The sequence below is a fragment of the Sciurus carolinensis genome, chromosome 16 (genome assembly GCF_902686445.1).
Source record: "Sciurus carolinensis chromosome 16, mSciCar1.2, whole genome shotgun sequence".
In the NCBI taxonomy this organism is placed as follows: Eukaryota; Metazoa; Chordata; class Mammalia; order Rodentia; family Sciuridae; genus Sciurus; species Sciurus carolinensis.
The window spans coordinates 17,003,431-17,016,733 of record NC_062228.1 but is presented as its reverse complement, the minus strand read 5'-3'; the positions used below and the strand labels follow the sequence as shown (position 1 = coordinate 17,016,733).

Genomic DNA, 13,303 nt, shown 5'->3' with positions numbered 1-13,303 from the left:
CCTCTTCCTTGGTATTCCCCTTGATCTGCTCCCATTGTTGACAGTCAGATTCCCAAGAAACAACAGTCTTTCAAACCAGAAGACAGCTTGGCAGTGGAGGACATACATCCTCCATCACAAAGCTGAGGCCACCTTGCTGAAGTGACAGCACATTTTTCTTCCTCAAAAGGCAGTCAGTATTTATCTTGCTGGAAGTACAATAAGCATGAACACATCTTCATTTCTTCCTTCTACCCACCCTTCTTCTCAACCCCAGTCTTTGTATCCTGTATCTTCACCAGCCTCTCTGTCCAACAGTCCTAGGATGCTTTTTGAGAGATGTAACTATTGACTCATATGTCGACTGTACCCTGTTTCAGATGTGCATGGCCTGATTTCAAACAATTTTGAGAATCCCAATTCAAGGGCAGGGCATTCACATGTGGTGCCCGATAGGCTTGAAGCATGTGACTGGGCTGATTTTGGAGACCAGATGTGTGCAGCACATAGGCTGGGAGCCTATGTCCTCAGATTGGTTACTGTACTGTCCTGCCTTCTTGAGATATCAGCAGCAGCAGGCAGTGTGACTTCCAGGGTACAGGAGCCATGATTATACCCAACACTGTTTAATTTTTATTTCAAGACATGTCTTGCTAAGTTGTTGGGCCACCTCAATTCATCTGCCTCAGCCTCCCACGTGGCTGGACTACAGGCGTGCATCACTACAAACAGTAAGGTAGACTTTTAGCAGCCTCATTGTCTAGGTGGGAAAGGTGAGCTGTGGGCAGGCAGAGAAACAAGTGATATCCTCCTGGCCAGGAAAGGTGGGTTCCCTTAAGTCCCTCCACGTCTGCTCCTTTCTCCAGGAAAGCCTCAGTTTCCTTACATCCATCTGCTTGTTCAGACATCCTCTGCTGGTCAGCACTGGTGCTGTTCATATGCTGGGGCATTCGATAGCTGACGGGAGAAGTGTGCAGTCACATGTACTGGCATAAGCAAACATGGGTTGCAGGGGCACCAGTCCTGGGAGCCATTCTGACCAAAGAAACATCTGCACAGCATGTATGATCTGACATTTGTCCTCAAGTTCAGACTTGCCATCTCTTTGGCTCAGTGTGGCCACCTCAGGTGTGAGGTTGTCAAGGTGCTGTTGTAATAGTACGTAGTTGGCTGGCACACCCCCCCCCAGAAGGCCTGCCTCCTTCCCTTCCATGGCTGCCACAAGCTGGCTTACCCTGTGAAGGGACCATCTGAGTCCTCACTGATTCCAAGTGGGACTGAACATCCAGCTGTACTTGATAAGCTCATATTTGTTTTATTTTTTTAAGAGAAAATGGCAAACATATAAAACGAAAATAGAAGGACTTGGAGTGTAGCTCAGTAGTAGAAGAGGTAGAGTGCGTGTCTAGCATGCACAAGTCCTGGGTTCAGTACCCAATAGTGGAACAAAACAAAACAAAACAAAAATTAACAACAACAAAAAAGTCCCCAACTACCATACCATTATGACTCTAAATGATTAATAATATTTTATTATCCATAAAGTATCATAAAGTAAATTTCCTTGCTTGTCCAATTTTAAAATAATAGATTTGAATTACAGTAATTCTTCTACATGTATACTATGGCTCAATGTGTAGGTTTCTCTTCCCTCTTTTATCTTTCTTGCAGTTCATTTGTTGAAAGAACATCATGTCCCAGTCCTTAAGAATTTTTTGTTTCAGAGTTTGTTGATTGCATCCCATGGTGTCATTGAACATGTTTCTCTACCCCTTATTTTTTCTGTAAACCGGTGTTTGTTAGAAGATTTTATTTATTTAGAGATAGGGTCTCGTTATGTTGCTCACGCTGGCCTCCAAATTATGGGCTGCTCTGTGGGGAGGCCTGGGACACAGGCCTAACCTTGTGCTATTCCTTCTCTGTGGAGTGCCCCCACCCCCATTCTCCAGGACCAACTGTCCCCTTAACTGCTGAGATAGACATTCCGCTTGTAACCGCCAGCACCTTACTGCCAAGGCTCACAGCAGGCAGAGTGATCTTTCTAGTATCTTCATCAGATTTCTTCACCACCCTGTGCAAATCTATCCTCTAATTTCCCCTCACACCTAAAACAAGAGCCACACTCCTCACTATTGCTGATGTGGCCCCCTGGGGTCCCACTCATACCCACTTCTCCAACCACAACTTTCCTGCTTCTTAAGTTTTCCTTCCTGGCCACACTAGCCTTTCTCCTGCTCCTGCAGTTGGTCAGTCTCATTTCTACCTCAGGGTCTGTAACTGTGCTCTTTGGTCCAGGAATGCTCTCTCTTCAACTCCTCCCCTGACTCTCTCACTTGCATCTCTGCTGAAATGCTCTCTCTTTAAAGAAGTCTTCTCTGACTCTCTGGTGTTAATGTAGTATTCCTCATCACTCTATTTTTATATTTCTCTATAGCAATTTTAATTACTTGAATTTTTAAAAAATTTCGTTTAGTGCTGGGGGTGAAATGCAGGCCCTTGTGTACACTATGCAAGTACTCTGTCATTGAGCTACAACCCAAACCCCTGAAATTGTATTATATCCTTGTTTCATCCTTTGTGGGTGATTGACGTGATGAGAGGAACTGGGCTTATCCCACTAATATCTTCCAAGTAGCTAGCCCAGTGCCTGGGATATAACAGGTACTCAGTAAACACTTGTGAGTAAATGAAGAGCTAGATGGGTGGACTGTAGATGGACCAGCATCTTCACATTCCCACCCCTCTTTTCACACACACACACACACACACACACACACACACACACATCACATACATAAGGAAGCACTCATCAGGTTTTTGTTTTGGCTCTGGGAGTAGACCCCATTAGCCTCATACACACTAAAGCATGCGCTCTAGCATGGGTCTGCACCCTCAGTCTGAGGCTCTCATTTCTTCATGAAGTGGCCGGGTCTTGACCGCGGCCGCTCAGCTAGGCATCATTGCATATGTTACCAGTTAAAAACTGTACCTGAGAGTCCCTTTTGAAGGCAGAAGGCCTTAAAAGACCAGGTATTCCATTTAGGAATGTACTTCAAGGGAACGGGGGTTTGAAACCTCACCTTGGACAAGCCGAATTTCAAGTCAAACGCTGTTACAGACGAGTTTGTTGAGGAGTGTGGGGTGTCTTGGGGCCATAAGGAGCTGGGAGTAACGGAGCAAGTGAGGGTCAGGGGGTATTGCTGACTTTTCCCACACCATTTCTGTTCCAGGGAGATATTATGTCTGCTGTGACCACAGGCCGGAGGCTCACTGGGTAAACATTGCTTCTAGTTTCAGGAAGCGCTCTTCCTCCTGTTCTGTGCTGATGTTTCTGGTAGTGACTCAGGCCTGGACCTATTTGGTGCATAGAGCCCCTGCTAGGCCACTGTGTCTCAGTGGCCCTCCTGCACTAGCGGAGTGCAGATTGTTCTTTATTCAGCCTAAGGAGAGACTGCAGAGGATTGAGCAGGGGAATGCCAGGTCTTCTTGAAGGCCAGCTTCAGCCCTGGCATGTTCAAAGCAGCCTCTCCTTTCAAACCCCAGTTTCCTTTTTTTTTTTTTTTTTTTAATTTTATTTTCTATTGTAAACAAATGGGATATATGTTGTTTCTGATTGTACATGGAGTAACAGCATACCATTTGCATAATCATACATTTACATAGGGTAATGATGTTTGATTCATTTTGTTATTTTTTCCTTCCCCCCACCCCTCCCACCCCTCTTTTCCCTCTATACAGTCCCTCCTTCCTCCATTCTTGCCCCCCTCCCACCCCCCATTATGTGTCATCATCCGCTTATCAGCGAGATCATTCACCTTTTGGATTTTTGAGATTGGCTTATCTCACTTAGCATGATATTCTCCAATTTCATCCATTTGCCTGCAAATGCCATAATTTTATTATTCTTTATAGCTGAATAGTATTCCATTGTGTATATATATATATATACCACAGTTTCTTTATCCATTCATCAATTGAAGGACCTTCTAGGTTGGTTCCACAGTCTGGCTATTGTGAATTGAGCAGCTATGAACATTGTTGTGGCTGTATCTCTGTAGTATGCTGATTTTAAGTCCTTCGGTCAAACCTCAGTTTCTGAGATTCCTTGTCTGTTTCCTATTGACATGGAAGGGGATCTCTGGCTGAGAAAGGCTCATGTAGATTGACTCAGGTTCTGTCTCTACTAGGGGTAGTGGAGATCACTTCAGAAGATGCATTAGCTGAACACATTTAGTGAAGACTACCTAATTTAAAAATTTTATTTATTAGATATATAATCAGATATTGATATTCTTTTTTTATAATCTTTTTTTTTTTTTTAATGCGGTGCTGAGGAACGAACCCAGTGCCTCACACGTGCCAGGCAAGTGCTCTAACACTGATCCTCAACCCTAGCTGTAGTTAATCTTTGCAAGAGAAAATGAATTTGAATGTCCATATTGTGACAAAGCAAATTACAGATGCTGAAGCAAAGCCCGCCAGAATCTGGTGGGCTCTGCTCCACAGTGGGTTATCCTGGGGCGTGTCTGGACCTGGGAGGCATTTCAACTGCTGTTTCCCTACTTTGCAAGGATTAAATATTAAACACCAACTGGTATTTAGCAAACTGGCAACCATGAGTGAATGGATGAAGAAAAGCCCCTTAGACTATGGGAAGACTGTTTCCAAAGAAGTCAGAGTGATAGTCAGTGAGAAGAAGGAGTTTAAAGGATGACTTTTAAATACAGATCTAGTCTCTGCCAAGCTCTGAAGACGTAAGCCGAAAAATTTCTTCCTGGTAAGCCAATCAAGGCCCTTGCTGTGATACCATTGAACATCATTTGAAACCACACCCAGTGCTTCTCTATTTTTGTATATTTGAATAACTTTATAGTTATTACAATAAAAACAATAAATGTTTTTATTATCAAAAAATTAGGAATCTAATTAAAAAAAGAAAAGAGGATGCATGATGTTCTAGGTTGTTAAATGTCCTCTCTAAAGAGAGGCTCAGCAAGGAAGCTTCTGTGGCATTGCTCTCTTGCCACTCCAGTTTAAGCCCCGAATTTTGGGGCCAGGGCAACCCAGGGTCTTTTCCGCCTCTGATGGTGCACTGCATTTCTTGGGAGCCCCTCTAGCTCTCTATGGGCTTCTCTGCTGGCTTCTCTGCTGGCTTCTCTGCCGGCTTGTCTATTTTGTCCTTGGCTGAAGTGGCCAAGGGAGCGTCCCCATAGAGCCGGTAGCCACCAACCAGGTAGTATGTCTCCCCATGCCAGCCCACCTGGGTTTCTCCACATCTTTGGTAGAGGACATGGTAGCATGCAGGTGTAGGAGGAGACACGGGAGGCACCGCTGCTGGAAGGAAACCCAGAACCCATCAGTCACTTCCGCCTTATGCACTTTGCCACCAGCACCACCCTCTCCTCCTCCTTCCTGTTCTGACTGAATCCCTCTTATCTACTTGGCATCCCAAACATGGCCTTGCCTGTCACTTCCCTGGATGTTTTCTGTCTCCTCAAGAGATGCTTTCTGTAAAGTACGTGAGTTCTTGGAGCCAGTGGAAGCAGCAAGAGAACAGTCAGACCTCAAAATGATCACAAACAGTACTCCCTCAATCTCCCCTTCTACAACTGAGACAAATTTCTGTAAGTCTGTCATTTCTGAGGCTTTAATGGAAATAATTTTGAAGGTTTGGAATACAGAGTCTAATATAAATTGTTTTAGAACCCCTGTGACGTTGGCATCTTCTGTTGGGACCCATTGATAGAGCCTGTTTGAACCACACTGAATTCTAGCCTGGTTTTTATGGATTTTTCTAAGGCCTTTCTTGTTTTGAGATGGTGTTTTGCTATGTTTCCTGAGACTGGCCTGGAACTCTTGAGTGAAGCCATCCTCCTGCCTCAGCCTCCTCAGTAGCTGGCACTGTGGTTGCACACCAGTGTGTCCAGCCCTACCACTTTCTGCATACCATATTCTGGGGCACGGGATCCAGAGATCCAGGTGCAGATTCTGGGTGCCAAGGTCAGGCCCAATAGCCTTCTCCCCTCCACTTCCTGAGACATCATTTCCTCAGACCTCTAGTCTGACTACCGCTTGCTCTGTCCCCTTGGCTCTTCTGTTCTTCCCAGCTGCATGGCACCACCCTTTCCCTCAGCAGATCAGACTGGGCCGTGTGGGAGGGGCCCGAGTGTGTGTATTCCTGACAGTGTGGTAAAGGTGTCTGTGTCTGAAGGTGAGGTTGATGAGAGGCCAAGAGCTCTTCCTCAAAGTGCTCCATCATTTGATAAGGAAAGCGCAGCACGCTTTTGTAAGTGTCTGATGAAGGAAGGATGTGGAGAAAGCCTCCTTTCTGATTTGGTGATGGGGGTCTCATGTTTTTGTTCAGGTTTCACTCTGTTCCCCACCCAGATCCTTGAGCCCATCTCCTGGGCTCAGGTGATCCTCCCACCTCAGCCCCCCAAGTAGCTGGGACCGTAGATGAGTAGCAGTGTACTGGGCTCTGAAGGAAGCATCTTGGGAGTCTGAAGGGGAGGGCTGGGTTGACAGAGATCAGGACCTTTGTGAACACTTGCCCTGAGCAGTGAGCACAAGCACTGTGGGTTCTTAAGGGAGCAGCAGACCTTTGGTCTCACTCATGGCCAGGGAAGTCCTGAGGAGTGATGGTCCAGCCCAAAAGGAACCTGTGGCCGTCCAGTGAGGTTGTGTATTTACCAAGGGCTCCATTACAGATGCCTGGCCTAGGCCTACCTGCCGCACTGCTCTCCCAGGGCACGGAAGACAAGTTAGACTGGGTATAAATGATCCGGTCAGACATTCTCTCTCTAGCAGCCAGACTTACTGGTGTCTTGTAGAGAACTGGTAGGCAAGTTTCCTAGCTACCCTGCCATGGAAACTGTTGCTTGTGATGTCATCACAACCCACTGAGGTCACGGAAGGAATGAGTGACTTGAGGGTTAGGCGTCAGACCCTTGGTGTTTTATGGAAAGCAGGATGAAAGTGGTGAACTCTGCCTGGGCCTTCCTTCTGGCCTCCCCACCCATATACTAGACAAATAACCACTGTCTGTGGAGCACAGCTGGGTGTTGGGACAGCCCGTGACCCCGGGAGAGCAAGAGAAACCCAAATTCTGAGACTGACCTGAGAGTCATGAATAAACACAGACAGGTAGGTTGCATGCCCCTGACCATGAGCATTAAACTGATGGAGGGCAGTGATGTGAGTGGATTAGGGGGTTAGGGAATGCTCCTTAGAAGTAGGCCTGAATGTAAGTTTTGGACTGGGTGCAGTGATATGCACCTGCAATTGCAGTGGTTTAGGAGTCTAAGACAGGAAATTTTCAAGTTGAAAGCCGACCTCAGCAACATAGTGAGGCCCTAAACAACTCAGTGAGACCTTGTCTCTACTGAAATTGAAAAAAAAGGGCTCGGATGTGGCCCAGTTTGAGTGTCCCTGAGTTCAATCTCATATATATATTATATATGTATAATATGTAATATATATATATTACATATGGAAAAATATTCCAGTTGGGAATAAAAGCAAAGATAGGCTCCTCCTGACCTCATTCTGCCCCAAAGGTGAATCCTTTGATGGGTTGGAGGTGTGTTTCAGTGGTAGAATGTTGTTAGAGTTTTTGCCTAGCATGCATGAGGCTGTGTGTTTGATCCTGTGCACCACAAAGAAAGGAAAAAAAAAATTCCTCCCATCCTCACCTCTTTACAAGTGAGGTCTCAGAAAGATGTTAAGGCACGTACCCAAGGTCTCACAAGTGTTTTGCTCCTCAGTAGGTTTTTATGTTGTTCTTTTTGGGGCTTCAGATTTATAGCTGATAGGACAAATGTATCACATTTCAAGATGGTGGCCAATGAGAAGGCTGTTCCAAGGCAAAAGGAGTCTCCATTGACTTTTAAAAGTAGGAATACAGGTTCATTTGAAAGTAAAATTTGAATCGTGTTTATGACAGAATGACATTACAAAATTATTACAGTATCATTTCATCCCCCTTTCTTCAGAAAAGGCAAACAAACCGTGTGTGGTCATTCAGGTCTGTAATGCCAACAACTCAGGAGGCTTAGGAAGGAGGACCACAACTCGAGTCCACTCTCAGCAATTTAGGAAGCCCCTGTTTGAAAATAAAAATAAAAAGGACTGAGGATATAGGTCAGTGGTAGATCACCCCTGGGTTCAATACCTAGTACCACAGAGAAATAATAATTAAAAAAAAAAAAGGGTCGAAGGCTGGGATGAAGTCCAGAGGTAGAGTGCCCCTACATTGGTACTGCAACAACAACAGAAAACCCCAAGTAAAAAACAAACAATAGGACTGGGGATGTAGCTCAGTGGTAGAAAGTGTGCCACTCTGCCAGAACTGTAAAGAAAGAAAATAAACTCAAGTGAGTCTTTGTCCTACATGTGGCAATTTGGAGTGTGAATCACTAAATACAATGAAGTCCACCCCAATGATAAGTATTGTTGAGGCAGCCCATAAAAACTTCATTTATTGCTAGAAATCATAACATGACACAAAACCAAAATCCATTTTTTTCTTCATATTTTATGTGAAAGACTATTCTACTGTCCCGTGCTTCATTACTGGCCAGTAGCTCTTTTTTCAAAGCCACTAGCAGCTCACCAGGCCCTGAGAGGTATTAAGGGCAGCCTAGGTGACAAGTGTGTTCACCCATGCAGGACACCAGGAAAGATCCCTAATCCAGAATCACATTTGAGTGAGCTGAAATCAAGCTTGTTGAGGCAAAGGCTCTCTCCCAGAGGATGCCAGTCCTGGAAGGCTTTTCCTTCTGCAAGCTGCCAGTTCAATCTTCTGCAGTAGGCTCACATCCCAGGGATGGGTCACAAGCCGACAAGCGCACCTGGCACCTGACTCCCAAGCCGGCCCACCTCCCTGCTCTGTGGATGTAATCTTGCAGAGTGAGGGGAAAATCATAATTGACAACCAGCTCCACATGGGTGCTGTGTAGTCCCCAGAGGCTATGTCTGTGCAGAGCAGTATGTCTTGGGATCCCTTGTGGAAGCATTGGACGATAGCTGCCCTCACTGAGGCTGGCATTTGTCCCTGAAGCCTTAGGATTTGATTTTGTGGCCATCCAGAACATGTCCCAGACAGCTGACAGTGCTGGGCTGTTACAGAACACCAGGACAGTTCCTGAGGGCGAAGGCTTATCTTCTTTGTCTCGCTGCTTGAGGATCTCCACCAGTTCTGCCGCCACTGCTGCTCCCTTCAGCCTCAGAAATGTTTGTGTGACATGAGGTATGACACAGTGGAGCTGGGAGGTGGTGATGGTGGTGAGAGGTCCTGGGCTCCCCACTTTACTCCACACCTTCTGGATCTCATGTTGGGTATCAGTCTCAGCACCTTAGGGTGACCTTGTCTCAAAAAGAAAGGGGGACAACTGGGGTTGTAAATCAGTGGTAGAGTACCTGCCTAGCAGGTGTGAGTTATTATGTTTGATCCTGAACACCACATTAAAATAAATAAGCAAAATAAAGGTATTGTGTCCTTTTATAACTTAAAAAAATGATTATATTAAACAAAAAAGAATGTGGAATTTGGTAAAGTATTCCCAGTTAAAAAAAATAAAGTATTGATAAGTCTCTCACTTATTAAGAAGAACCTTTACTCTTTTAACTTTTGAACATCTTACATGTTGAATGTTTTATCTATTAAAAAGAAGTTAGAAGGAAATTCCATTATGCAAAATTAGTGTGGAAAGTATAGGCAGCTTGAATTTGAGACCCTGTAATTCCATAAGGAAGGTCTGGGTGTGAGTGTGCGAGGTGAAGGACAGATGGAACTGGGTGAGTTCCCCGGCTTCCTTGAGGCCTCTAAAATTTGTATCTGTGACCCTCTAATGCAGAGCTAGTGGCTCTTCCACCCTGCCAATTCTATGGTACCTTTTTTGTTTGTTTGTTTGGTACCAGCAAGATTTAACCACTGTGCCACATCCCCAGCCCCCTTTATTTTTTATTTTGAGATAGGGTCCCACCAAGTTGCTGAGGCTGGCTTTGAACTTGTGTTCTTCCTGATTACCCTCTGAGCTGGTGGAATTACAGGCATGTGCCACTGCACCTGGCAATCTATAGTGATTAATGTGCTCTCTGACTCAGTCATCATCTTTAAAGGTGAAATTAAACTGTAACAACTGAACTCAAACCTTCTGAGCACACGCTGTGAGCATTCATGAGTTTGTAGTGCGTATACTTTATTTATTGGGTTTGTTTTTCTCCCCTTCATTCAGAGTTTTAAAGATCCCCTCCTCCACTACTCTCCCCCGACACACCGATTGTTAAAGTAATTAATTCATCGCATTGTGTAGAACATGGGAAATGTGGGAAAGTGTAAAAAGAGCTAGGTATGATGCCATGTGCCAATGATCACAACTCCTTGGGAGGCTGAACTCAATGGTAGAGCCACACTGGATTCAATTCCCAGTACTGCAGAGGGAAGGAAGAAAGCGGCAGGAGAATTGTTGGTGATAATCCTATTTTCATGAGACAAGCAGTATTGTTGGGGTTGAGTTTTAAGTGGCTGTGAGTTGGCGGTTTCTGTTTGCTGGTGTTTTTGCTCAAGTTTGGCATGTATCTGGATCCTCAGGAATGGGACATTGTTGCTGGCCAAAGCGAAGGGCCTGGACAAGGTTTGTTCCCCTGAATGATTTTGTTGTTGTTGGTACCAAAGCAAGTATTGGGTATGAGAGGAAGAAGGAGTGTTTAATCTCATCCCTTAGGGAGGATCCATTGTTTTTTAAGGGCTTGGAAGATGGTGGGGTTTAGTTTATTATGACATTGAGACCTGAGTAAGGAGTGGAAAGTCCTGGAAAAAAAGTTTTGTTTTGTTTGGTTTGGTTTGGTTTTGATTTTAGTACCAAGGATTGAACCCAGGGGCGCTTAAATACCAAACCACATCTCCAGCCCTTTTTATTTTATTTTATTTCTGTTTTTATTTTGAGTCAGGGTCTCACTAAGTAGCTCAGGGACTGGTTAAGTTGCTGAGGGTAGCCTTGAACTTCTGATCCTCCTACTTCAGCCTCCTGAGCTGCTGGGATTTTTGACATGAACCAAGATACCCAGTCTGAAAGAGAAATTCTGTAGTGCCTAATTCTAGAGCGATCCCTGGGTTTTGCCAAGGGGATCGGTGTGGTGAGTTTAGCATTCACCAAATTCCTTTCCTTGTTACTATGGGCATAAAAACTGTCTTCCGACCTGCTTAGGAAAATACTGATTGCCAATGGCCCTTGGTTACCAGGTTGCCATACCATGGCGGGGCAGAAGGGCTAGGATCAAAGAGTTTCCTCCTCTGGCTGATATTTGACCTTCTTTGGGCTTTTCTTTAGGGAGGAATGGGAGCTGCTCTGCTGTCAGACCCTGACAAGATTGAGAAGGTAAGTCTTGCATGGGTGAAAGTAGGGTCCTCAAACATGGCTATGAGCTAGCGTTGCCTGGAATGTCTTTCTTCCCATTCTAGATTTACTGAAGTTCACTTAGCTTCTCCATCTTCTGCCTGGAAGATTTTTAAAAAGCTTCCCAGTGATTTCAGCATGCAGCTAGGTTTGGAAACCCTTGATCCTGCCTACTGCAGCTTTGAATTCTGTAAAAGCCTGGAGCTAGGGACCTGGGAAGTAAGAGCTAGAAGACTCTGCTAGACACTATTCTGTATTGTCTGTCTCCTGTCTGGGATGATTATGAGAGCAGAGGCCAGACCACCTTGGATGAGGGTAGGCTTAGTGTCTGTATGTGTTGAGGGGTGGGTGGATTGCCCTCTCTAAGGGGCCTGGATGAGAATAGCAGGGGGTGTGTCCTCCATACCATTGGAGTCCCATCAGTTCTTTGAGAGCAAGCCAGGTCAGGGTCATAGGAAGCAAGCTGAAGTAAGTCTTTATTCCCTTTCCTGTGGTTGTTTTGCAGATAGGCTTAGTGGGGCCCCAGGTTCAGGTTGGCATTTGCTTTCCAGTGCTGTGGACTGTCAGGGGTTGTGGGGGTAACATTTCTGCCATATCATACCATGCACATCTTTTCCTTTTCTTTCCTGGTTCATCAGCTCTCGGCTTGTTGCTGCTGCTGCTGAGGATCTCAGCTCCTTAGTTTTCCACCATCCCTACTTCCCTGTCTAGGCCTTGAGCCTCATGGTGCTTCCTACATACTAGTGTGACTTGGGACTCAGATTCCACCAGTAAGAGCTACCATGGTTTGTTCTGGCTGTTGCATTTAATTCTGTACGTTCTTCCTCTCCAATCGTCTTTGGGATATAGAAGGATCACTGTATGTGTTGACTGGATTTCTTCTGATTTTTCCCACATGCAGCCACATATAATGTCCCTCTAATCTGCACATAATGTATCCTTACCATTTCTAGGGTAGTTTCCTTTTCAAAGCTTATTCTGATGTTATTTTTTTTGTCCCTGAAACCCCTTGAGGTACATAGGGTAGGCATTTGTTAGCTCTTTTTTTTTTTTTTTTTTTTAAAAACAGTGTCTTACTATGTTGCCGAGGCTGGTCTCAATTCATGCACTTAAGAGATCCTTCCACCTCAGTCTTCCAAGTAAGTGGGACTATTGGCATGCACCACCATGCTCACTTACAATCTTTTTGATCAAAAGCAATAAACTAGCCATGAGTGGTGGCGCATACCTGTAATCCCAGCAGCTAGGGAGGCTGAGGCAGGAGAATCAGAGGTTTGAAGCCAACCTCAGCAACTTAGTGAGGTTATAAGCAATCTAGTGCGACCTGTCTTAAAATCAAAAATAAAAGGGGACTGGGGATATAGTTTAGTGGTTAAGGGCCCTTAGGTTCGATCCTTAGTACCAACAAACAACAATAAAATCTTCCAAAAACAAGACAGAAAATAACCTAAAGCATAGAGGAAAAATGATTTTCTTCAAGATCGTATTACAGATAAGTGGCAGGCAGAGCCATCTTCAGAATCATAGTCTTGTGATTCCTAATCCAGCATCAGTGCCCCTTCTCAATGATGTCCTTGATTAAAGGTGCCTCGGATCATTTTTAAGTGTCTGACCACAGTTCAATAGGCAACAGGAGCTTGGAACTTCCAGTGAGGCACCTCTGTGCAGGATGGAGTGGAAGTGGACAGCCATGGATGTCAAAGCAGTTACCACGTGTAAGAGAGGGTCCTCAGCACATAGGCATTTTCATTATTTTCTGACCTAATTTCTCATGTTGCTGGCTCTATCCTTTCTGTTGTTCCTATTTCAATGAGGTACATTTACTCATGAGACAGCAGAGATGCTCTCCAGATGTTTAGTTCTTAGTGTTCCTTCTCTGGTGGGGGAATCACATAAGTCGGGTAAGTGGAGTTCACCTCATGGAGGGG

At 45.0% G+C, this 13,303-nt stretch overlaps 2 protein-coding genes across 2 annotated transcripts in view; one reads left to right on the top strand and one right to left on the bottom strand.

The window, feature by feature from the left end:
• Dus2 (dihydrouridine synthase 2) overlaps positions 1–13,303 on the top strand; it is a 151,817-nt gene that overhangs the window by 125,110 nt on the left and 13,404 nt on the right. Inside the window, exon 10 of the mRNA XM_047527911.1 lies at positions 11,310–11,357. Within this exon, the coding sequence (XP_047383867.1) occupies positions 11,310–11,357 (48 nt within the window). The remainder of the gene's footprint in view (positions 1–11,309; positions 11,358–13,303) is intronic.
• On the bottom strand, positions 4,969–6,772 carry LOC124966967 (DPEP2 neighbor protein-like). Its single transcript, XM_047528888.1, has 3 exons — positions 6,706–6,772; positions 5,133–5,313; positions 4,969–5,092 (listed from the first exon to the last, which is right to left on the bottom strand). Exons 1-3 carry the CDS (start codon positions 6,770–6,772, stop codon positions 4,969–4,971), a joined length of 372 nt encoding a protein of 123 aa, XP_047384844.1.